We start from the raw sequence: 22,978 nt of genomic DNA on the forward strand, positions 1-22,978 counted from the left end.
GCAACACTGTGGACTGTACACTCCATGGAATTCTCCAGACCAGAATACTGGTGTGGGTAGCCTATCCTTCGCCAGGGGATCTTCCTGACCCAGGGATCAAACCCAGGTCTCCTGCGTTGCTGGCGGATTCTGCACCAGCTGAGCCACCGTTTGTTACACACCTAACTGGTGTGAAGTGCTTTGCGTGCATCATGTGATATGGTTAGCTCTCACAAAAACGGCAAGAGTAAACACGGTCATTGATCCATTTCACAGAAAACAAGATGAATGAATGTTAAGAGAATAAATCTGACAATTTTGTGCACCGTGACAGCACAGTATAGTGGAAAGAGTATGACCTTCAAAGCCGGAGGCTGAATTTTTCTTCCGAGACTTAATAGACATATATTCTTGAATAAGTCAGTTCCCTTCTCTGAGTTTGGTCTGCTGTGCTGGAAAAGGAAGACAGAATCCCCCAGAGGCTGGGCGATTATTCTAAGAATTAGTGATCATTTGTGGAGACCGCCTTAGACTGAGCAACTAAATATTATTACTAATAACAGTGATTTATATAAGATTCTTTAGTTAATGAGACTGTATATCTTATCTCTTTTTTGTTCCTTTTTTTACTGAAGTATGGACAGAGGAGCCTGGTGGGATACAGTCCTTAGGGTAGCGAAGAGTCTGGCATGACTTAGGGACTAAACAAACTAGTTGATTTACAATGTCGCATTAACTTCTGCTGGATAGCAAAGTGACTCAGGTACACCCTTACGCATTCTTTTTTATACTCTTTTCCATTATGATTTCCCTCGAGGTGTTGAATATAGTCCCTGGACTGTACAGCAGGACCGTGTTGTTTATCCGTCCTATATCACAGTGTGCATCCGCTAATCTGAAACTCTCAGGCCATGGATATCTTGTTTCTGAGACCCTCTGGGCAACAAATTACCTGTTTTTTCACCATAGCTCACCATGACAGGAATATACTATTACAAAACAGCTCCACATTTCAGTGGTACAGTGCAAAATACATCCTAAGAAGTTAAACTCTAACTACACAGCTCCACCCAGCAGAGCCAGAAGTGCACTGTCAACGGCCGTCTCCTCCCTGCCTTGCCAAGCGGGCTCAGTGTTTATTCTCTTTCGGAACCACTGACCCCAAGACATTTTATTTTGAGAACTTTACAAAACTTTTTCATTTAAAAGTATGCCACGTTTCCAGTAAGAAGTAATTTTAGATTACTTTCTACAAATTGAGAAATATAATTTGGTATAAAAGACGGGGCTTTGGGGTCACTGCTGCTGCTGCTAAGTTGCGTCAGTCGTGTCTGACTCTGTGCAACCCCATAGATGGCAGCCCACCAGGCTCCTCTGTCCCTGGGATTCTCCAGGCAAGAGTACTGGAGTGGGTTGCCACTGCCTTCTCCTTGGGGTCACTAGATCGACATTTTAATCCTACCTATACCAATTAAAACCTGTGTGTAATACCCTTAGTATATGACCTTAATTCTCCTTAAATGATGCTTCCTCACTTGAACAATAACTGTTGTTGTTTTTCTCTAGTTGCTACCCCATGGACTGTCGCCTGCCTGACTCCTCTGTGCCTGGGGTTCTCCAGCAAAGATACTGCAGTGGGTTGCCACTGCCTTCTCCAGGAGATCTTTCAGACTCAGGGATCAAACCCACATCTCCTGCACTGGCAGGCAGAGTCTTCGCCACTAAGCCACCTAGGAAGCCCCCACAGACCACAATAACAACTCACGGAGGATGCAAACAGGCCGCTGCACTCTGGGGTCAGGTTGCCTCCTTTCAAATCTAGCCTCCACCCACCCCCTGCTGCGTGGCCTTACATAGCTGCTTATGGGAAAACGGGAATAAAACTCACATTGCTGTTGAAGATTAAAATGAGTAAGGTACGTACAGTACTTAGACTGGCACCTGGAGAGTGATTAATAAATATTAGAAACCTTCATCATTATTACCACCTCCTTCACAAGATGTCAGACCACATGGTGGAAGCCACATGCTGTCATGCCCAACCTTGCCAATATTTTTAAATTAATAATAAGTTTTGGTTTGGACATAGTTTTGAATGTTTGTCTTCACATATGGGTTTGGCTCTTCAAAATAATTGGGAGAAATTTGAAATTCACCAGTATGTGAGGTCTCAACTTCCACTATAATGCACATACCGCAAGCTACACAGTGGCCTGAATCAAAATCCTAAAGTCTGAAAGCCGGCAGGTAATGAAGGTAAGTGACTGAGAAAGAGGTCAACGGGAAAAGCTTTCTTCATTTGCTCACCTTTGAGAAAGAGAGCGCAGTGTTTCACTATTATCACAATTAAAGTGCAAGAGTGACAATAAACGGCAGTGGACGCTGGCTCCAGCATCAGGGGGCCAGCAGGAACAAGTGGGCCCTCTGGCCACCAGGAGGGTTCGAGCCCGACCCGTGGAGGCAACACGGCTGGGCTCCCACCCACCGCTGCCATGAAGCTGCACACCCAGCCCTCCACATGCTCAAAACAAGCCAGACATCTGGGTTTGCATCCCAAATCCTTCAAATTTAAAACCTAAGCTACATTTTCAAAAAAACCTTGTGTGAGCCAAATTGATGAGGTGTGCACGGCTGGACCTGGCCCCAGGACAATGGGCACTCCTTGTAGCTTCTATCTGGCACAGTAAGCTAAGACAGCCAGACAAGAGGCTTCTGTTTCAAAGAGCCAAGAAGTGTACATGTCAGGAGTCTCTCTGTGAACTGTTTCTCATGAAATGATGATACCATGGGCCAACCATAAATTGGACAAGCTTTAACTTGTTTCCTAATAACCAATCTAGGAAAGAAATAGCTGTATTTTTTTTCCCAAAGACGTGCAACAACTGTCGCAATTGAAGCATGCCTCCGGATTTCGCAAAGAAGGACACTGTTAGAATCCTGTCATTTAACCTGTGTAAAATGCGCAACTCAATCTTCCAAGCTCCTACATGTGGTTTTCGGCAGCTGATGAAACCCGGGGAACACTGCTTTGAAAACAAAGGAATCTGCTGTACTCTGTTGAGGGGGGAAAGCTTGTAGGGGTTTTGTCTCCTTCCGTAACAGTGACGTTCCCTCAGCGATGGAGTTGCAGGACAATGTGCTGTGTGTGCTCTGCCGAGGGATCAGGAAGAGCCCTCACTGTACAGTGCACTGAGCATTTGAGACCAAAATGTAAGAATCACTCACTTGAACCAAAACTCAGCTAGCCCTATGCGACTTCATCACATTGCCAGAGGAGGAAGGCTTTCAGTCACCCACTAAAAAAATACCTTCAAACAGCAGAAAAGAGCTGCAGTTTCATTGCTCAGATAAGGTAAGGTACAGGGCATCCCAGTTAGAAAGGTCGATTTGTTCTTTGCTCATTCAAGGCATATAAACATGTCCATTGTTCATCCATCAGGTGGCAAAAAAGAAAAAAACTTTTCGGATCCATCATACGCAGGGACTATAGACAAAACTGTTTCTGAAATATGCAACTGCATTATGGCAGCTCCTCTCTCTCCCAGGAATGGATGATTTCTGGAGAAGGCCTAAAAAGACGAAGCCTGGAAGATTTAATCCTGGACAGCGCTTAACTGACGTATGCCACACGTAATTGCTTATGGTTCTCTTTTGTTTTTAACTGGGAAGTCTCATAATCATGTTGTTTTATATGAGAAACTTTAACACAAGTCCTGTGACTCATATAAAACTCACTTGATTCACTACCCAGTACCTTCAATTTATGGCTCCTTGTTATTGTTCTCAAAAAACACAATCCGAGTAAGCACCACCACACGCATTCCATGAATGGAATACAAACAAAGTGTCTCTCTTCAAAGTCACAGGTTAGATGGGAAACAGCCAGTGAAATATTAGAGAATTCTGACACTTATTTACTTGTCCGGGGCCAGGCCTTAGTGAATTCTCCCTGGCCTTCTTCATATATATATATATATATATATATATATATATATATTTAATATATATATTCCTCATCTGTTCATTTTCAGTCACTCCACAAATATGCACTGAAGTATCACCGCATGCCCATCATTGTGTTAGGCCCCTACAGGGATGAAGAAGGCTACAATCTCAGAGGAAGCAAAAGATAAAAATGGGCATTCAATCACTTATCCATCATTCAGCAACAGTACCATCTTACAGAACTGCCCCCATGGATACTAGTGTGTGTAAGGTACCTCCTTCACTTCCCTGGTGGTTCAGATGGTTAGCAGTCTGCCTGCAAGGCAGGAGACGAGGGTTCAACCCCTGGCTCAGGAAGATCCCCAGAGAAGGAAATGGCAGCCCTCTCGAGTATTCCTGCCTGGAGAAACCCATGGACAGAGGAGCCCGGTGGGCTGCAGTCCGTGGGGTCGCAAAGTCGGACACGACTGAGCGAGTAACACGCTCCCTTCAAGCAGCAGAGGCGGCACAGAGGAAAAGAATGAGCCAAGTACGAGGCCCAGAAGGTACACAGGGGAGCGCATTGACTCTCCGGGGAGCGCCCTCATGGAGGAGGTGACGCAGATGAAGCCAGGGTCAGGGTGACTGTCTACACGGATTCTCAAACACACAGCCTGGTGAGGACCATGAGCGAGGAAAGGTATTACACAAGGGCCCCCCACCCTCTTCCCTATTGCAAGTCTCCTAAATGAGGCAAAGTTTCTGGCTGAGATACATTAGACACCAGAGCAAATCACGCCAGCTTGCCACACTAGCTGAAACTTATAAGCAAGATCCCATTTTCAGAGGTCTCACCAATATTAAATGTCACGAAAAAAGGATGAATAGCAAGTTAAAAGGAGACTAGACCACAGAAATGATGTAACGGATTATACAGTGGCAAAGCAGACGCCCTAGAAAACAGTGGAAAGGAATGAGACTGGACAAAGTAAGAAAGAGGCATTCTGAGGAAAGGGCATTTGGAAGAGGGACTTACTAAGCAGCTAGTAAGGTTGGGCTGGATTTTGCATAAAAAGAAAAAGAAGAGTATTGATTAATATTGTACGGTGTGAAAGGTTACAGAGAGGTGTCCTCACCCATCCGCACAAAGACAGAAAGAGACAAGGGAAGTTGTTTCCCAATAGAAATGTCCATCTCGTCATCCTAGAAAGCTCAGACTCGCTTTCGGAGATGAGCGGGTGCTTACTGTCGGGATGTCACCAAGAGATCAGGAGAGGAGATAAATCTGAGAGGAGAAGGTCATGACCTCAAAGTGTCATCAGGCTTGAGCTGACGAAAAAGGAAGAAAGGCTTGCATAAAAGACTCATTTTAAATGTCCACTGAAATTCCTATTTTTTTAAATAATTAATTGCTTCCAAGGTCAATTTCCAGGCAAGTAAATTAACTTGATATTGGAACATGATACCGAACTGCTCATTAAGGTCTACTTGATATTCTTTGTAAAAACCCAATTAAGTGACCAGGCTGAATATATAAGCAATTGAATGGATGTTTTCTTCTTGCTACTAGTATTACTGGTAACCTTACACACTGGTAACCTTGTGGGCCTGCTATTGCCGAGAATACAGGGAGAAAAGTGTAAACCTGAAACCAGCAAATATTGAGCAGAAAAACTCGGAAACAGCTGATTATGCTTCATTCCACAGGGTAGACACAGGCACCTAGGATGTAACTTTGTGTGGTGTGTGTACGTTTGTGTACGTCTGTATAAACGAATACATGTACGTGTGTATGTATGCATGCATGTGTACATGTGTGTGCGTGTGCATACATGTATGTGCATGTGTGTATATGTGTGTGCATATCTGTATGTGTATATACGTGTGTGTGTGATGTGCCTCTCTTTTATACTTGTAACCATTCCTTGTTCACATGATGTACCAGTATTTCCAACTACTGTCGCTGTGCCTTGTAGGTGCTCCTGACAAGCAGCAAACTTTATGCCTAGAGCCCCCTTCAGCTCCCACTGCCTGTGACTCTATGATTTTTCCCCAGGGATCCTGTGATCAGCAAATCTGGAGCACTCCATAGCGCCTATCCCCAAAGCAAGCTATCACTATCAGTACCTTTAATTCTTAAATGACACATTTAACTTGACATTGGTGTTGAATGATAAGCACTATTCTTTAGCTTTTCAAATGTGAGAGGAAAACACTCAGCAAATATAGTTCACGCAAATAAAGCAGTCCAATTGCTCAAAAAATGATAAAACATAGGCTCTTGGGTATATGATCTTTGAACTACATACCAATATAAACTGGATTAACATAATCATAACTTTTTTTCTTTCTGCAGGTAACACAGTAGAAGTTCTGAGTTAGGATAATATCTTTATTCAAACTCCAAGGTTATATTGACTTTCACTTTACATGAACAAAATAGATGGAAAGAACTGGTAATGTAAATAGCTCTGCTCACTAAGGAAGGCTGTTGAACAAAGTTCCTGCTACAGCAAAAAAGGCACACCCACCACGGCGAGCAGCATGCCACACTGTGTGAGAGAAGCAGGCAGACTCACTTGACGCTCACGTTCACACAGAGAATGAAATATCCAAAGTGCTTGCCAAGTGTTTGGCCACACAGTTGTCTCTTTCATGCATAACCAAATATAAAAGTGTAAACTTCATTCATTTAAACTAGATGGTTGTAAATTTTAATTTGCAAATAAAGAACTTCTAATGCAGGGATTCCCAACTTTTAGCAGAGAATGACCCACTTTTCTTTTCCTATACTTCTAAAGTCACCATTCCTGCTTATTGCTGTCGGAGAGCTTGTTTTGTCTGAGGGTAGCAGTTACACTGTCGGTATTTCAGTCACTAGACTGCTGGATTCAGAAGAGCTGACAGAGGCTGCACAGGGCAGATGGCGGGTGGGGCTTTAGCTTTCCCCCATCCTCTCACTGCAAATACCCACAAGGGAGAACTATTTGAGACAAAGGCTTAGCATGGACTGAGAAAGCCTCTGGTCCAGGTTTAAGAGTTCTTACTGCTTTAAAGCATAACCATATAAACTTCGGACCAAGTCCTAGATATTTCCAGTGGGTCTGGAAAAGACCCTGATGCTGGGAAAGACAGAGGGCAGGAGGGGAAGGGGCTCATGGAGCATAAAATGGTGGGATGGCACCACCAACTCAATAGACACGAGTCTGACCAAACCCCAGGAGACAGTGAAGGACAGAGAAGCCTGATGTGCTGTGGTCCATGGGGTCACAAAGAGTTGGCTACGACTTAGCAATGGAACAACAACAATTCCCCATTAGCACCATTTCTTTAAGGTAAGTAATTAAGATCTCTGGAACAAGAAAGTTAGTTACTCAGGAAATGGTTTACTATTTGCTTTATATTTGTTCCATACTCTTGGGTTTTTTTTTTCTTTTGGTTCCTTCACCTTCTGCAAATTTTTGAGCCAATTGTGTATGTTAGAACTTCTATCAGATGATGGAAAACGTAGGAGAGGTGGGAGGGGGGTTCAGGATTGGGAACTCATGTACACCCGTGGCAGATTCATGTCACTGTATGGCGAAACCAATACAGTATTGTAAAGTAAAATAAAGTAAAAATGAAAATTTAAAAAGAAAGAAAAAGTAGGAGAAACTAAAATTACCAGTATATGCTAGAAGTTTTGACTACAGGTTGCTAAAGCAGAGGACTGAGAGTGTGACTTTAAAAGATAAACCCTCAATATTATCTATATATTTTAAGCATTGGTGATAATTTTGTCCCTTAAAAGCACAAATAAATTCATGTGTACTTAAACATATAACAAAAATTGAATACCAAATTCGATTAATTATGTCCTTTCCAATCCAGAGCCCCAAAGCAAGGCATCATAAACTTTAAAACTCAGAATTGGAGCTCTTGTCTTATATCTCATGTTTTGAGTTGTGTTTTATTCTGTTATCTTGAAAATAAAATCTGATCTGAAATAAGTAGTCCTAAATGCTGAGAAACATACTAATACTACTAAGCACCCCTGAGGGCAAGCTCAGAGTCTCCTCCTGCCATAGGTTCTTAAAGCTACAACAGGTCATGGGATTTTGGCATAATCATGGTATTAGTAGTAACTTTTCTATCTTATTCTATTTTATTGTGGCTGATTCAATAAACTGTAAGATAGCATAAATGATGGAAAATGATATTTTTGCTGAATGGAAATATTTCCTAAAATAAGGTGCTCTTTATTTTCAGCTTTGTGGAATTTGGATGAAGAATAATAACAAATGAATGCTCCTACATTTATAATATTGCTTCAAATTCATGAAGGGAAAAGTTAACTGTATATATAAAATGATATATAATACAAAAAATAGTAGCAATTAGCTTCATATAAGCAACTAGAATACATCAGCAAACTGTCAAAATTTGTGCCACAGGTACTTGAAAGAATGATTCCAGAACAGAAGCACTATATACTCCAGTTTCCGAGGAAGTAGAAAAGAAGCCAGTGGTAACTAGAGGTCAATTCAAGTTCACAAAGGTGAAAAATGCGTTCAAAAACTAATCTCTAGGCTTCTTTTCTCTGGGTTACTGAAAGCTGACCCTAAGAAAAAGTATGGGCCACCCACTGGCTTTCTAGCCTTAAATATATCAAATCGCCCAGAGAGCTAGGAGTACCACTCATCCCAGACCTCAGAACCTCCTGCTGGGGCAGCTTAAAAGCTCTCCAGGTGAACCTGATGAAGCTCACACACTATCTATTCAGAAGCTGGCATTTGTGAACCAGAGGCGTGTGAATATAGTTTGGTTTTAGGAAGATAATTCACAAGGTATGCTGAGGCATTGTTAGGGAAAAGAGAAAAACATAAGAGGAGTAAGACCTATGGGCCAGAGATAGAGGTCAGGCGTATTCAGGTCAGCTGGATGAGTAACTGAACTCACTGAGTGCCGAGCTGTCAAACTGGTAATCTCGCCTTAGCTGAATCTCACACGAAACAGTGTTGCTCCACGCAGACAGGATCCTGGACTGATGCCTCTAGGAGCATCCACCAGGCTCTATCCTTGTGCGTGTGTGCGCAGTCCCTTCAGTTGTGTCTCTTTGCGACGCCATGGACTGCAGCCCGCCAGGCTCCTCTGTCCATGGGATTTTTCAGGCAAGAACACTGGAGGGGGTTGCTATTTCCTCCTCCAGAGGATCTTCCAGACCCAGGGATCTAATCTCTTGAGGCTCCTGAATTGGCAGGCGATTCTTTACCACTAGCACCACGTGGGAAGCTTTATTTGGTATATTTTAACAAATACTTTGACAACAACAACAAAAAAAGGAAGCTGATTCAACTAAAAGAAATTGCTCATACATTGTTTTTGTCATTCAGTTGCCCGGTCGTGTCCAACTCTTTGCAGCCCGGTGGACTGCAGGGCGACAGGCCTCTCTGTCCCTCACCATCTCCCAAAGTTTCCCCAAGTTCATGTCCATTGCATCAGTGATGCCATCCAGCCGTCTCATCCTCTGATTCCCTCTTCTCCTTCTGCCCTCAATCTTTCCCAGCATCAGGGACTTTTCCAATAGTCATCACATCAGATGATCAAAATACTGGAGTTTCAGCTTCAGCATCACTCCTTCCAACGAGTATTCAGAGTTGTTTTCCCTTAAGATTGACTGGTTTGTCAATACGTCTTATGTCTCATACATAAGACAATGAAATTACAATTTAAAAATCTTAATTTTAAGACAAGTGAAAATAAGATGATATTGAATAGGCATAAACATAAAACATGGAATGCAAGCTTAACATAGTGATTTGAATTAAGGGGCAAGGGTAAATCTGGCTGGGATTTTCCAAGTCCAGCTGAAGAAAAAGCAACTAATATGGCATCTGAAAAAAGCAGATACAAACTCAAACTGTGTCAGCAAAAAAGAGACACAACTCTGAGCTGGTCAGTACCTAAGTGTGTAAGTGAGTGTGTAAATCTATGCAAGACCCTTGCCAGGGCTCAGAGGGGAGAAGGAGGTATTAGGAAAGCAAGAAGTTTTTAAAATTACAGCTTAAGTGAATAGAGCTCCCAGGGCTGGTTCAGGTATTTTAGGTATCGGTAAAGAACCTGCCTCCCAACGCAGGAGATGCAGGAGGCATGGGTTTGATCCCTGAGTCGAAAAGATCTCCTGGAGGAGGAAATGTTAACCCACTCCAGGATTCTTGCCTCGAGAATCCCATGAACAGAGGAGCTGGCGGGCTACAGTCCATGGGGTCGCAAAGAGTGAACAGGACTGCAGCGGCATAACATACATAACGGACACCATGGGGTAAAGCGCGACGGGCTCCCGAGGTGAGAGAGGGAAATAGAGGTCAAGGAAGTATCACATTTATATTGATCTGTCTTTTCCAGGAGAGAGCGAGGCAGTCGACAGGAGAATAAAACCTAGATGCTGCTTGTTAGGGGCTTCCCAGGCCGGCTCAGCGGTAAAGAATCCACCTGCCAATGCAGGAGACGCAAGTTTGATCCCTGGGTCGGGAAGATCCCCTGGAGAAGGGCATGGCGACCCACTCCAGGATTCTTGCCTGAGAATCCCATGGACGGAGGAGCCGGTGGGCCACAGCCCACGGGGCCGCAGAGTCAGACACAACTGTGCCCCTAGTGCTCCAGGAATTAAGTTCCTTTCCCTGACTCCGAGCATCGTGTGGTGAAAATAATCGGACAATCAGAGACCAACAGAACGCTTCATTCTGAGACGCTTGGGGGCGATCTGAATACCGGGGGACCCTGGGGCCCTTCAAGTGCCTGTGCAGTTACAGGCCCGTGTGGCTTTCCTGCTGGAAGCTAATGCGGGTGCCTGAAAGGCCTTGCCAGGAGCTCGGGAAATGTTCCCCCCAGTCCTCATGCGGGAGGCGGTGGACGTTTCCCCAGTATCTGAGCGGCGGCAGGCGGCGGGGAGAAACAGGGACGGACGACGGGAAAGCAGAGCGGAGACGGGCCCCCGTTTCCGGCCGCTGAACCCGTCACAGACCCTCACAGGGCAGCCGAGTGACCGCGCTGTCTGTGCAGAGCTCAGGTTCCCGACCCCTCCGCTCACCCACTGAACTGGAGTTTTTAGGGGCGCCCCTGTAAGGGCACCCCTTCACCAGCACTCTCGGGGGTCCGCTGCGGCTGGCCTGAGGCCCGCTGGTGGAAGCTTCGTGCAGAAAGGAGGCCGCCGGGTCGGTGAGGCCTCCCCGGGGACCTTCCGCGCCGCCGGGCTGTCTCCGGCTACCTGGGCCCCTGGCACTCACCCCGCTGGCCCTGGGGGCGATGCCGTCACCCAGTCCTTCGGGGCCCTGGTGTGCGGCTGCAGGATTCAGCGCCGTGACCCCCGTCCTAGAAAGCCCGACGGGAGTCCAACCCGGCGCTCGCCCGGGAGGGCTGTGCGCACAGCCGGCTCCGAGGAAGCCCGGCCGCATCCCGACTCGAAGACACCGTCATCCCTGCGCCCGGCAGCGCGGGGCTCGGCGCGGGAGCCGCGCGCACAGCGGGCTCCCCGCCCGGGGCCGTCATTTCACCCAGGCCTGGAGGAGCGGTGGCCGGCCTCGGCCCCGCGGTCGGCGCCCGCGCCCGGAGCCCCGCGGCCCCCGGCCGCCGCTTCCCGCGCGGAGACAAGCCTGGGTTTCCTGCTCGGCCCGGGAGGCCGCCCGGGGCTGAGAGGACAGGGCAGAGGGGCCCAGACGCCGGCGCCGCTCTCGGCCGCGCCGTGAGCAACCCCCTGCGAGGGGCGAGCCGGGGACAGGCCTGCGCTGCAGCCCAGGCGGCCCGGGGCGGACTGACCGCGGCCTCCGGACGCCGGCGGCCTGCACGGACCGAGGGCCGCATTCGCGCGTCGTCTCAGAAAGCAAGACTGAGCCCGCGTGCGGCCGACCTCACCTTTAACAAACGGCCGCGGCACCGCAAAGGCGGCTGCTTACGGAGCACTGAGTTAAGGGCTTCACCCAGTAAAGTCCAGCGCCCTCAGCCCTGAGGATCAACCGTATCAACTTCACGCAGGGGAAGAGCCTGAGGCTCAGGCCGGCCCAGCCAACCGCTGAAAATCACCAGCGTCCAAGTGGCAGGAGGAGGCCAGGATCACGCCCAGGGCTACGTGCTCGGAAGCCCAGGCTCCCGACTACAACGCCAAGTTACTTTCTGTCAAATGTTTACACGTTTGATGGAAGCTGAAGAGGTGTATTACAGTTAAGCGAATCCCTGTGACCATCTCTTAATGATACTAGCTTAAAAAAAAAAAGAAAAGCCTCATAAGGGAGGTTAGAACCGGGACCTAAGGCCTAAGGGTTCCACCGACCCGTGCGGCAGGAGGGGACTGCAAGGCACTGAAACGCTGAGGCCCCCACTCGGGGTCAAGAGTCCTTGGACACACGGCTGTCACTGTCCGTTTGCAGTGTGATGCAGACGCGGAGCACAGACTTGTGCACACGGCGGGGAGGGAGAGGGTGGGGCAGACTGAGAGAGCAGCGTGCACACACACACACACACACACACACACACGGCCACGTGTAACAGAGACGGCGGGTGGGAGTTTGCTGGGTCTGGGTGACACAGAGACCCCACCCCAGCCCTGCGAATACCTGGAGGGTGGGATGGGACGGGGCTCCGGAGGGAGGGGGACACGTGAACATCTGTGCCTGGTTCACGCTGATGCATGGCAGAAACCATCACAAGCTGTAGAGCAACTACCCGCCAATTAAAACGCATTTTAAAAAATAGATAGCTAGTGAGAACCTACTGGATAACACAGAGAACTTCACTTAAATGGGAAGGAAATCCAAAAAAGAGGGAGTGTGTGTGTGTGTGTGTGTGTCTCGGAGAAGGCACTGGCACCACACTCCAGTACTCTTGCCTGGAGAATCCCAGGGACGGAGAAGCCTGGTGGGCTGCAGTCCATGGGGTCGCTGAGAGTCGGACATGACTGAGCGACTTCTGAAGCGAATTAGCAGCAAGTTGTGTCCGACTCTGTGCAACCCCATAGACGGCAGCCTACCAGGCTGCCCCGTTCCTGGGATTCTCCAGGCAAGAGTACTGGAGTGGGGTGCCATTGCCTTCTCCGATATGTGTATATATATATATCCGATTCACTTTGCCTTACAGTAGAAACTAACACAACGTTGTAAAGCAACTATACTCGAATAAAGTTTTAAAAATAAATGAATAAAAACAATTTTTTTTAAAGTCCTCAAGCTGCTGGTCCTTGGTTATCCCAGAGACACAGACAAATGTTGTCAGTGCTCACGGGTGCCATGATATGAAATCGGCTAGGAAGCACTTGTATTTCCACGCCATTAACATGACCACGGATTTAGTTCCCTCATCCTTAACCCTGGCCACAGGGCAGAGTCATCCCCAGAGGCACTTTCAAAAACTGACGTCCCAGCCCCACTCCGGCCAGTTACACTAGAATCTGCGGGGGTGGGATCCTCCGAGCATCAGGGCGACTTTCACATACAGCCAGGATTGAAGACTGCTCTCGAGGACAGTCCTCAGCAGAAGCAGAAGAAGGAATTAAGTGGTATCTAAAAAATGTGCTTTTCCACAAAGCAGATTGCTAGTTATAAAGGAGTTCTATCTTAGTAATCTAAATGAACTGTACTAAAGAATTTCTGCTCTTCTCGAGTTTTTAACCAAACTATAGACCTTGCTTCCAAATGTTACTCTTTCAGATCAACAGGGCCTTGATACCATGGTTGTTTTCACTCAGGCTCGTTTAGGTGGAACATGGTACCTGCCAGACAAGTCTGAAGGGAGCATTACCACCACTGCACGGCCTTGTTCTGAGTTACAGTGAAAGCAAGTTTCAGACTCGGATCTGCAGATACGCCTATTAAACAAACACATCTTGGCCACGCAGGCCAAAACAGTCTGTCAACCAGCTTTATGAGCTCACTGGAGCCCCAGCTCCATGTCTTTTAGTCCAATATACATGATATGAAAGGCTCACTGAACATAGACAGTGACCTTCACTGGCAGGGTGCTATGCTCTGTGGAACCTCAGACACCCACCTGAACCCAGGACTGGACACTGCACTGATCTGACCAAGCCCCAGGCACCATCCTAATGTTAGTTATACACACCTCATACATCCTTAATGCCTGTCCTTACATTGCAAGCAAGGAAGTACCTCTAAACTCTTCCCCAACCCACATTTAGGATATCCACAATTTCACCAATGAGATCCCATTTCTAACATTTATTATGCTGATATAACAGTTACTCATTTTACCAATAAAACCCATTTTTGACACTGAGGATGCAAACGGTCAAAACTTCTGTTGTGGAGATCATGGAAGAATGAGAACTGGCCAGGAATGTACAATGTCCACTGCAGCGCTGTTCACAGCAGCCAACACACAGAGGCAGCCAAATGTCCACCGACAGGAATGGACACTAAGGCGCGGTGCACGTATACAGCGAAACACTGTTCTTGTTGTTAGTCACTCAGCTGTATCTAACGCGTTTGCAATCCAGTGGACTCTAGCCTGCCCAGCTCCTCTGCCCATGGGATTTCCCAGGCAAGAACACTGGTGTGGACTGCCGTTTCCTTCTGGAGTGGAATACTGCTGCTGCTGCTAAGTCACTTCAGTCGTGTCCGACTCTGTGTGACCCCATAGACAGCAGCCCACCAGGCTCCCCCATCCCTGGGATTCTCCAGGCAAGAACACTGGAGTGGGTTGCCATTTCCTTCTGGAGTGGAATATTACTCAGCCATTAAAAAGAGTGAAATAACGCCATTTGCAGCAGCAAGGGTGGATCTAGAGATTGTCATAGTGAGTAAAGTAACACAAAGAAGGAGAAAGAGTATGATATTCTCTATATGCAGAATATAAAAAGCACTCTAAAAAAGAATCTAAAAAGAAATGATACAAGTGAACTTATTTACAAGACAGAAACAAACTCACAGACTTAGAGAATGCAGTTATGGTTGCCAGAGGGATAAGAATAGGAGGAAGAGACAGTGAGGGAGTTTGGACTTGATGTGTACACACGGCTATATTTAAAGTGGACGACCAACAGGGGCCTACTGTGGAGCACAGGGAACTCTGCTCAATGTTATGTGGCAGCCGGGAGGGGAGGGGAGTTTGGGGGAGAATGGATACATGGATATGTATGGCTGAGTCCCTTTGCTGCTCACTTGAAACTATCACAACATTGTTATCAGCTATTCTCCAGTACAAAATAAAAAGGTTTTTTTTTTTTTAATTGTTCCTTCTGGGAGTGTGGCCCTTTCCGAAATCCCAGCGAGTGTTCTTGACAGCATGTTATCAGACTAGCCAGCTCTAGGAGTAAAACTTTAACTGCAGGGACACATGTCTCTCTGATTACCAGGAAATTTACAGCCATTCTAACACTGACATTGTGTAGCACAAGGCCCTTTTAGTAGTAAGCACATTTAGCTTTATTATGTGTGTGAAAATATTTCTTAGTGGCTAATGGAAAATAGTGGCCATGAGGATGTGAAGTTACTTGGTTTATTTGGAAGATGCTGATACTGACAGTGTTTCCAACGCATGGTCTATGACTGGATTCTTTCATAGCTTAGATTACAGATGGCCTCACCCCAACCACACTCTTCCTATTGCAGGCCCACTGCAGAACCAGGTGAGGGCCACACCAGCAAAGATCCCATGGATAAATGACATGGCCTTTCTGACATCAATTGATTATTAATATTTGAACTTGAGACTTACATCTGTAGCTACTCTGATTTAAGGAAGTCAGACTGACGTTCTTATTAGTGTTGTCTTTGTGTGTGTGAATCTTTATAAAGTCTTAGAGACACTTTAGTGTATTGCCACCTCAAGAACATTTCTATATTATTTTACATTAGTTTCTTCTGAAAGCAAATCTATATTTCCACCACTTCACGAAAGCAGATTTTTTTTTCAGATTTTTTAAGCCAATATTTACTTAACAACCACTGTGTTTAAAGCTACAAACAGATCCAAATGGATAACAAAACAAAACAAAAAAAAACCTTGACAGACACTAAGCAAATGTCAGAGTGCCTATCAAACCGAAGAGGAAGGACCCAGGAAAAGAACAACCAATGGCTTTTTAGGAAGTCTTAATGTCAGAGTCTCTCTGCATAAACTGCCATTGAATAACATCCCAAAATATTTTCAGACATGAAATAAAAATAGAAACCAGCACTTAACTCTAAAACAGGCCATAATGGGGACAAGAGTTGTACCCAAGAGCAGAGGAAAATGAAACTTGGTTTCTTTATTGTTGGTTATAAAATGGGCACAAATGTAGCGGGCACATTTTGGGGGGAGAGCAAGACTTTCAAGGTCAATTCCAAGACATGATTCCCTTCCAGCATTAAACAATGGCAGGGTCATTTAGGGTGAACTAAACCTTCCCAAGGTTTCATTATGACTCAGAAAGCCTAGCTTCTTGAGGATGCAAGTTCAGGGTTTGGTGGTGAGCAGAGTCCTGAATTGCCAGCCCTATTTCTGGGTCTGCCATTGACCTTGTGTTACAAGAGCAAATCATTTCAACTTCTTGCTGGGTTTTTATATGCGCCACGGGGCTGTTTAGATTTGTTCTCTATAGAGAGAGCCATTCACTGAAGAAAGCAATTCACCCTGGCAAAGAACAAAGGGTTCAAGGTGCAAAAGAAGCACCCAGAATCATTACTGACTCAAAGTCCTTCCCAAGTGGCAATAGCCAGTGGTAGAATTAATATTTAAATCTCTGGCTTTTTTTTTTTTTTTTTCATGTCTCAACTGCACCACCAACTAAAGTCTTCAACAGCGAAGGGAACCGGAACACACCAGAATATGCTTCCCTGGAGATTTACAGGCAATTTAAACTGTGTGATTCAAAATACAAACACAGGGCAGAAAAGTTGATATGTGCTGCTGGAGTCAGGACTGGACCAGGGTGAGACAAGCCAGGGGCAAACTTTAAAGCGGCAAAAAAAAGATTATCTTATAACCAAGATAAGTAAGATTTTATTGGAATATTTTTGAAATTCAAAATTAACGTAAAAAACTCGATGATGAACAAAACATCACATTTTAAAATGAATTTGATTTTTTTTTAAGTCTGTACAGGACACATAGGTGTGTGTGTTAGTCGCTCAGTCCTGTCCGACTCTTTACGACCCCATGGACTGTAGCCCACCAGCCTCCTTTGTCCATGGGATTCTCCAGGCAAGAATACTGGAGTGGGTTTCCATTTCCTTCTCCAGAACACACAGGAGCCAATTGCAAAAGACAAGAATCAGTAACACCAATCCGGTCTTTACTTTAAATGTTGATGTTTTGTTCATTAGAGATGCTTCTGTGTCAACTTTGAGCTTTCTAAAGATCGCGTTAAAAATGCGATTCGTCTTGATCACTGAGATTTTTGCTGTGTCTTCCTCTTTCGCCATCGAGGATGGTGCTGCGCTCAGCCCTCTCCCAGTCCGGCCCGGGGGATCATCACCAGTTCCCAGAAAGGCCGGGCCAGGTGCCGGGCGGACGGGGCCGCCCCAGCCCAGCGGGGTGCCTACCTCGTTTGTTCTGCGTGCCGTGCTTCCTGGCCAGGCTGAGCTCTCTCTGGATGCGGCCTTCCAGGTACTCCTGCTTCTTGCCCAGCATCTCCTCCGTCTCCCGAAGTCGGGCCAGAGCTTCCTGGGCGCTGGGGGCCGCGCGGCTCTTGGAAGAGCCTCCGCCTTTGAAGAACTTGCCCAACTTGCTCATGGTGCTGGGGGGCCGGGCAGCGGTCCGCGGGGCTCGGGGCTCGGGGCTCCGGGCGCGCCTGCCAGCAGGTGAGCGACGTCCGCCCGGGTCTCGGCCAGGCTCCGGGAGGCGGCGCCCCCGAGTCCACACGCCGTCGGGCGCAGGTGACTCCCTCTCCCGGGCATTTCCTGGCGGCCGGGCCCGCCCCGCGCGCCGGGAGGGGAGGGCACCGCCGGCGGACGCGGCGGCCCCGCCCGGGCCCCGGGCATCGGGAGGAAAGACAAGGAAAGAGCTGGAAAGGCCGCCGGGGCCGCAGCCCGGGGCTGCTGTACCCACGCTGGGGACTCACCCGGCGCCAGTGACCGGTTTGATGCCGGCTCAGAGGAGCGCAGACCGCTGTCGGGGGTCTAGTGCGGGCCGAAGTTCAGTTCAGTTCGGTTCAGCCGCTCAGTCGTGTCCCACTCTGCGGGACCCCATGGACCGCGGCACGCCAGGCCTCCCTGCCCATCACCAACTCCCGGAGTCCACCCAAACCCACGCCCGTCGAGTCGGTGATGCCATCCAGCCACCTCATCCTTTGTCGTCCGCTTCTCCTCCCGTCTCCAATCTTTCCAGCTTCAGGGTCTTTTCCAATGAGTCAGTTCTTCGCATCAGGTGGCCAAAGTATTAGAGTTTCAGATTCAGCATCAGTCCTTCCAATGAATGTTCAGGACTGATTTCCTTTAGGATGGATTGGTTGGATCTCCTTGCAGTCCAAGGGACTCTCAAGAGTCTTCTCCAACACCACAGTTCAAAAGCATCAATTCTTTCGTGCTCAGCCTTCTTCACAGTCCAACTCTCACATCCGTACATGACCACTGGAAAAACCATAGGTTTGACTAGAAAGACCTTTGTTGGCAAAGTAATGTCTCTGCTTTTTAATATGCTGTCTAGGTTGGTCATAACTTTCCTTCCAAGGAGTAAGTGTCTTTTGATTTCATGGCTGCAGTCACCATCTGCAGTGATTTTGGAGCCCAAAAGAATAAAGTCTGTCACCGTTTCCACTTTTTCCCTGAAAGCCAGTGTGTAATGTACGTGCGCCTTGCCGACCTGGCCTGGAAGGACAAGATACTAGTGTTCCACACGTGTGTTCTGTGTGTTTTTGTCTGTGATTGCATATGAGCACAGGTCTCTGTGAATAAGGATATTCAGGTAGGTTCGCCCCGGGGTGCATGGTGCGGGTTGGGAGGGTGGGGGCACCAGCTTGCAGGGACATTTGTCTGCCCCTGTGATGCAGGTGTGATGGCACGTGGCTTATTCTCAGAGCACCTGGGCTGACTGGGCGTGTCGCTGCAGGTGTAGACTGGGCAGGATGATGTGTGCTGGCTGCCAGTAGGCACGGGTGGATTCTAGATCACCCCCCACCTACGGCTTAAAGTGAGGGAGGCGAGGAGCATCTCTTTTCCTAACGTGGGGACTTTGGAGTATGTTTGGTGACCGCATTCAATTCAGTATCACTGTTAGTATCTCTCTATGTTTAGTTGCTAAGTCGTGTCCAACTCTTGCGATCCCAGGGACTGTGGCCTGCCAGGCTCCTCTGACCATGGGATTCTCCAGGCAAGAATACTGGAGAGGGTTGCCATTTCCTTCTCAACCGTTAGTATATACAAAGCCTTTAATGGGGCATCCTTATGTTTGAATCTATATCAGATGCCTTTGCAGAGACATCTCAGTAACAAAAGGGAAAGAATGTCTTAGAGAAAAGCAACATTCTTCTGTTCCTTTTCAATATCTCAGTCCCATCTATTAGAGCTGCAAACAAAGAATTTGGTAAGATGAAAGGACAGCAGTGGGTAATGATTATAGATGATGCAATTCAACTGCAAAATCTGTGCAGAGCATGCTACAAAGATGTGGGACATGGGACTGAGTCTGTGTCCTAGTTTTCCAGGGCTCTGATGTCCTCCACATAATACAGACCTATTTGAGCAACATTACCCACTGCCATCAGGACCTGTTTGTGATCATTAGCTGCCCACTGATTATTAAAGGCGGGGGCGGGGAGCACCCATTACTGTGACCGACGCACCTCGCTACTCAAGACCAATGACCCACTTTTGTCTGCCATCACCCCAACCCAGAAGCATCAGCCCAAGCCATTTTACCCAACATCGGCAGACCCAGCATTGCATCTTGACCAAGAAATCGGAAATTTTTATAAGAGGCTGACAGTCCTATACCTCAGACACACGAACATGTGAACTTATAGTTTCCCAGTAAGTACAGCCTGCCACCTCTAACCATTTCCTGCCTGGCCATCCAAAGCACGTACGAACTGTAATACATCTAATCTTGTGTATACTACACTATAATAAGCGTTATCTTTTGTTATTATCTAAATGGTTCATAAATCTGTTCTGGAACTTATTTTCTTGCTTAGATTTTAAGCCCTTTGAGAGCAGAGAAATCGCACGTGTTCTGCTGGCCAGTTTAACCAAAGTTTACTGAGGGTATTTTACACACAAGGTCCTGGGAATGCAACTATAGTCTGCCATCTGGGAGCTCAGCTTATAGAAATAGTAGTAACGGGCGCCATATTTGAGCACCTGCTGTATGGCAAGCACACCACATGTCTTCTTAATAACCCCTACATCAACCACGCAAAACAGGTGCTGCCGCTTCTCTGGCAGATAAACAACCCGGCTCAGCTGGCGACTTGGACAAGTTCACATAGGTAGTGAGTGTGAAAGATCCGTTTGTTTTAAAGCTTCTGGTCTTTCTGCTGTTTACATGACCTTTCCCTCTGTGTGGTTTGGACCAGAGGAGAAACTCACAGAGCATTTTATTTAATTTATTTAATTTATTTAAAGAGGCTGGTATGAGGTATCAACTTTCAGAGATCATACAAGCATTACTGAGTCCATAGAGGGGTAAGTTAAATAAGAACCTCTCCAGTATAGAAAAAACAGTCCTTTCTGGCTCACTAGACACTGTATTTTTGTTGAGAGAACATTGAACAAGTAGAAGAGAGGGACGGAAAGTTATAATGAGCTGCCTAGTCACCCATCTGTCCATAGTTTCATTCAACAGCTACTCATGGAGCACCTCTGTTTCGGGCATTATGGTAGACAGTGAGGAGATGATTAAGAACAAGATGAAGGCATTTTACAGGTTAGGAGAGAAGACAGGAGGTAAGCAACTTATCCCACAAATAATAGACTTTATAAGTTAAAGTTTTAATAATTGCTATGGAGAACTCAGAAGGACAGAGACCTGTCAGAACAAATTGTAGATAAAGTTGATTTTGTCTTGGGTGTCAAAAAAAGGTGGCTTGAAAAAGTGACATTTAACCTGGAATTTGAATGATGAATAGAGGATAGCTTGGTATAGAGAAGGGAAACTGGTGTTCCAAGATAAGGAATCATTCATGCACCATTTTTTTCTGAGTGCATACAATATAGCCGGCACAGATCTAGATGCTGGACACAGCAGTGAAGAAAGAGAAACTAAAATCCATGCATTTTTGAAGCCTACTTTCTAGTCAGGAAATGATGGACAATTAATTAAGAAAGCAATGTACTCGATGGAAAAAATAGAGCATTAGAGAATTAACATTTCAGACAATATGTGGAAAAACATTGAGTCTAAAGAATTAGGTTTTGACATAAGGCCAGGTTTCTGGTGACAGAAGAGCAGGGCGCTGTGAGACGGTCTCTAAATGTCAGCTGAGTCCTGATCACATAGGGGCCACCTGATATTCTAAGGATCTTGTTTTGTATCCAAAGAGCAAATGAAAATCAGTCAGAAATTAAAACAAAGGATGTAATCGTTAATTTAAAATTCAATGGAAAAATCTATTTTACTCAATTTAGTGTGTCACACTTTCAGAAACACACGTGGTGTGCAAAGCAAGCTACTTTTGAATTAAAAATTGTTCCCTTCCATTAATATGTAATCTCAATAGGGAAAAAATAATACTGGCAAGCAAGCAAGCCATCCAAATATATATTAGTGTTCAATCCAGCAGTGGGATTTAGATAATAAATGTTTAAATCAATGATGTAGAAGCTGAAAATAACACATTAATCTTTGTTCAATACTCATCCTACAAATGTGGTTTCATAAAGAGTTCTCAGCATCTAGTGTATTTTTCATTTTTTAATCTCAATTGATCTCAGCTAATAAGGAGGCTGTTGTTCAAAAGAATGATCTTGTTCAGAATGATTTACCATGGTTAAGATGGCAAAGGAAATTGGAAATTTATAGATCTGTTAAAAAGACTTAGATGTCAGGCTAATTGATACATTTTGGTCACCCCTTGAAATTACAACCATTTTTAGAATGCCAAATGAACTCTCCAAAGCAGCAGAAGAAGAATTACCCTTTAAACACACTGCAGAATCATCATCAAATAGTTATTTATTAAACAGCTCAACAAGCATGTACACATTCTTTCCATCAGCAGTTTTTTGTTTGTTTCTCATAACTAGATATTCATCGTATATGACACAATCACAGTAATGAATACAAAAGTAGCCATTTTGAAAAACAATAATTTTGCAAAAATAAAAGTTTATTGCCCTAATTGATAATGAAGATCTAAGGTGCCTGTGACTGAGTTTTGCCTGCATAGCTCTGTATCCATATTTTCTCATATCTCTGTCCATGCCTGATTAGAAAGAAATTAAAGAATCTAAGGGTTTTCAGATTGAGCTGTAAAGTGTTTTCTACACCAGCCACTTAATGAATATAAAAGGAGAGATAACCTGTCTACCTCAGCATCATCTTTATCACATAACCTTCCCAAAGTTGATTCTTGATGCATGCTAAGTCACTTCAGTCATGTCTGACTCTTTGTGACTCTATGGACTATAGCCTGCCAGGCTCCTCTGTCCATGAGGTTCTCCAGGGAAGAATACTGGAGTGGGTTGCTCTGCCCTCCTTCAGGGGATCTTTCCAATGCAGGGATTGAACCTGCGTCTCTTACGTCTATCTGCACTGGCAGGTGGGTTCTTTACCACTAGTGCCACCTGGGAAGCCCCTGATTCTTAACAAAGATCACTGGGGAATTGGATTCTCCCCCAAGAGCCTGCAGAAGGAACAGTTATGCCAACACGTTGGTTGTAGTTTTCACATCCAGTACTGTGCAATAATAAATTTGTGTTTTTTTAAACCATCAAATTTGTGGGAATTTGTTGTAGCAACAATAGAAAACTAGTACATGTAACAAGGAGCTGATCTGATCTCGGGCGGGTCCTAGAAACTCTCTGAGAGTTGGACAATGAAGAGGAGAAAACTAAGTAAGTGAGGAAAGCAGAGAGCATCCCAGGCTGAGAGACTAGTGCACGTGGCGGAGCAGAATGTGTGGTGAGCACAGTTGCTTAAGAGGTCCATGGGAGATGGAAGGAGAGTA

The 22,978-nt window shown here is 46.0% G+C and overlaps 1 protein-coding gene across 1 annotated transcript in view; it reads right to left on the reverse strand.

Moving 5' to 3' along the window:
* The window catches only part of CHMP4C (charged multivesicular body protein 4C), a 30,981-nt gene extending 13,374 nt beyond the window's left edge, over window positions 1–17,607 (reverse strand). Inside the window, exon 1 of the mRNA XM_068983966.1 lies at window positions 17,418–17,607. Coding sequence (XP_068840067.1) covers window positions 17,418–17,607 — 190 coding nt within the window. The remainder of the gene's footprint in view (window positions 1–17,417) is intronic.
* Between the last annotated feature and the right edge of the window lie 5,371 nt (window positions 17,608–22,978).

The sequence above is a fragment of the Capricornis sumatraensis genome, chromosome 11 (assembly GCF_032405125.1).
Source record: "Capricornis sumatraensis isolate serow.1 chromosome 11, serow.2, whole genome shotgun sequence".
Classification (NCBI taxonomy): domain Eukaryota; kingdom Metazoa; phylum Chordata; class Mammalia; order Artiodactyla; family Bovidae; genus Capricornis; species Capricornis sumatraensis.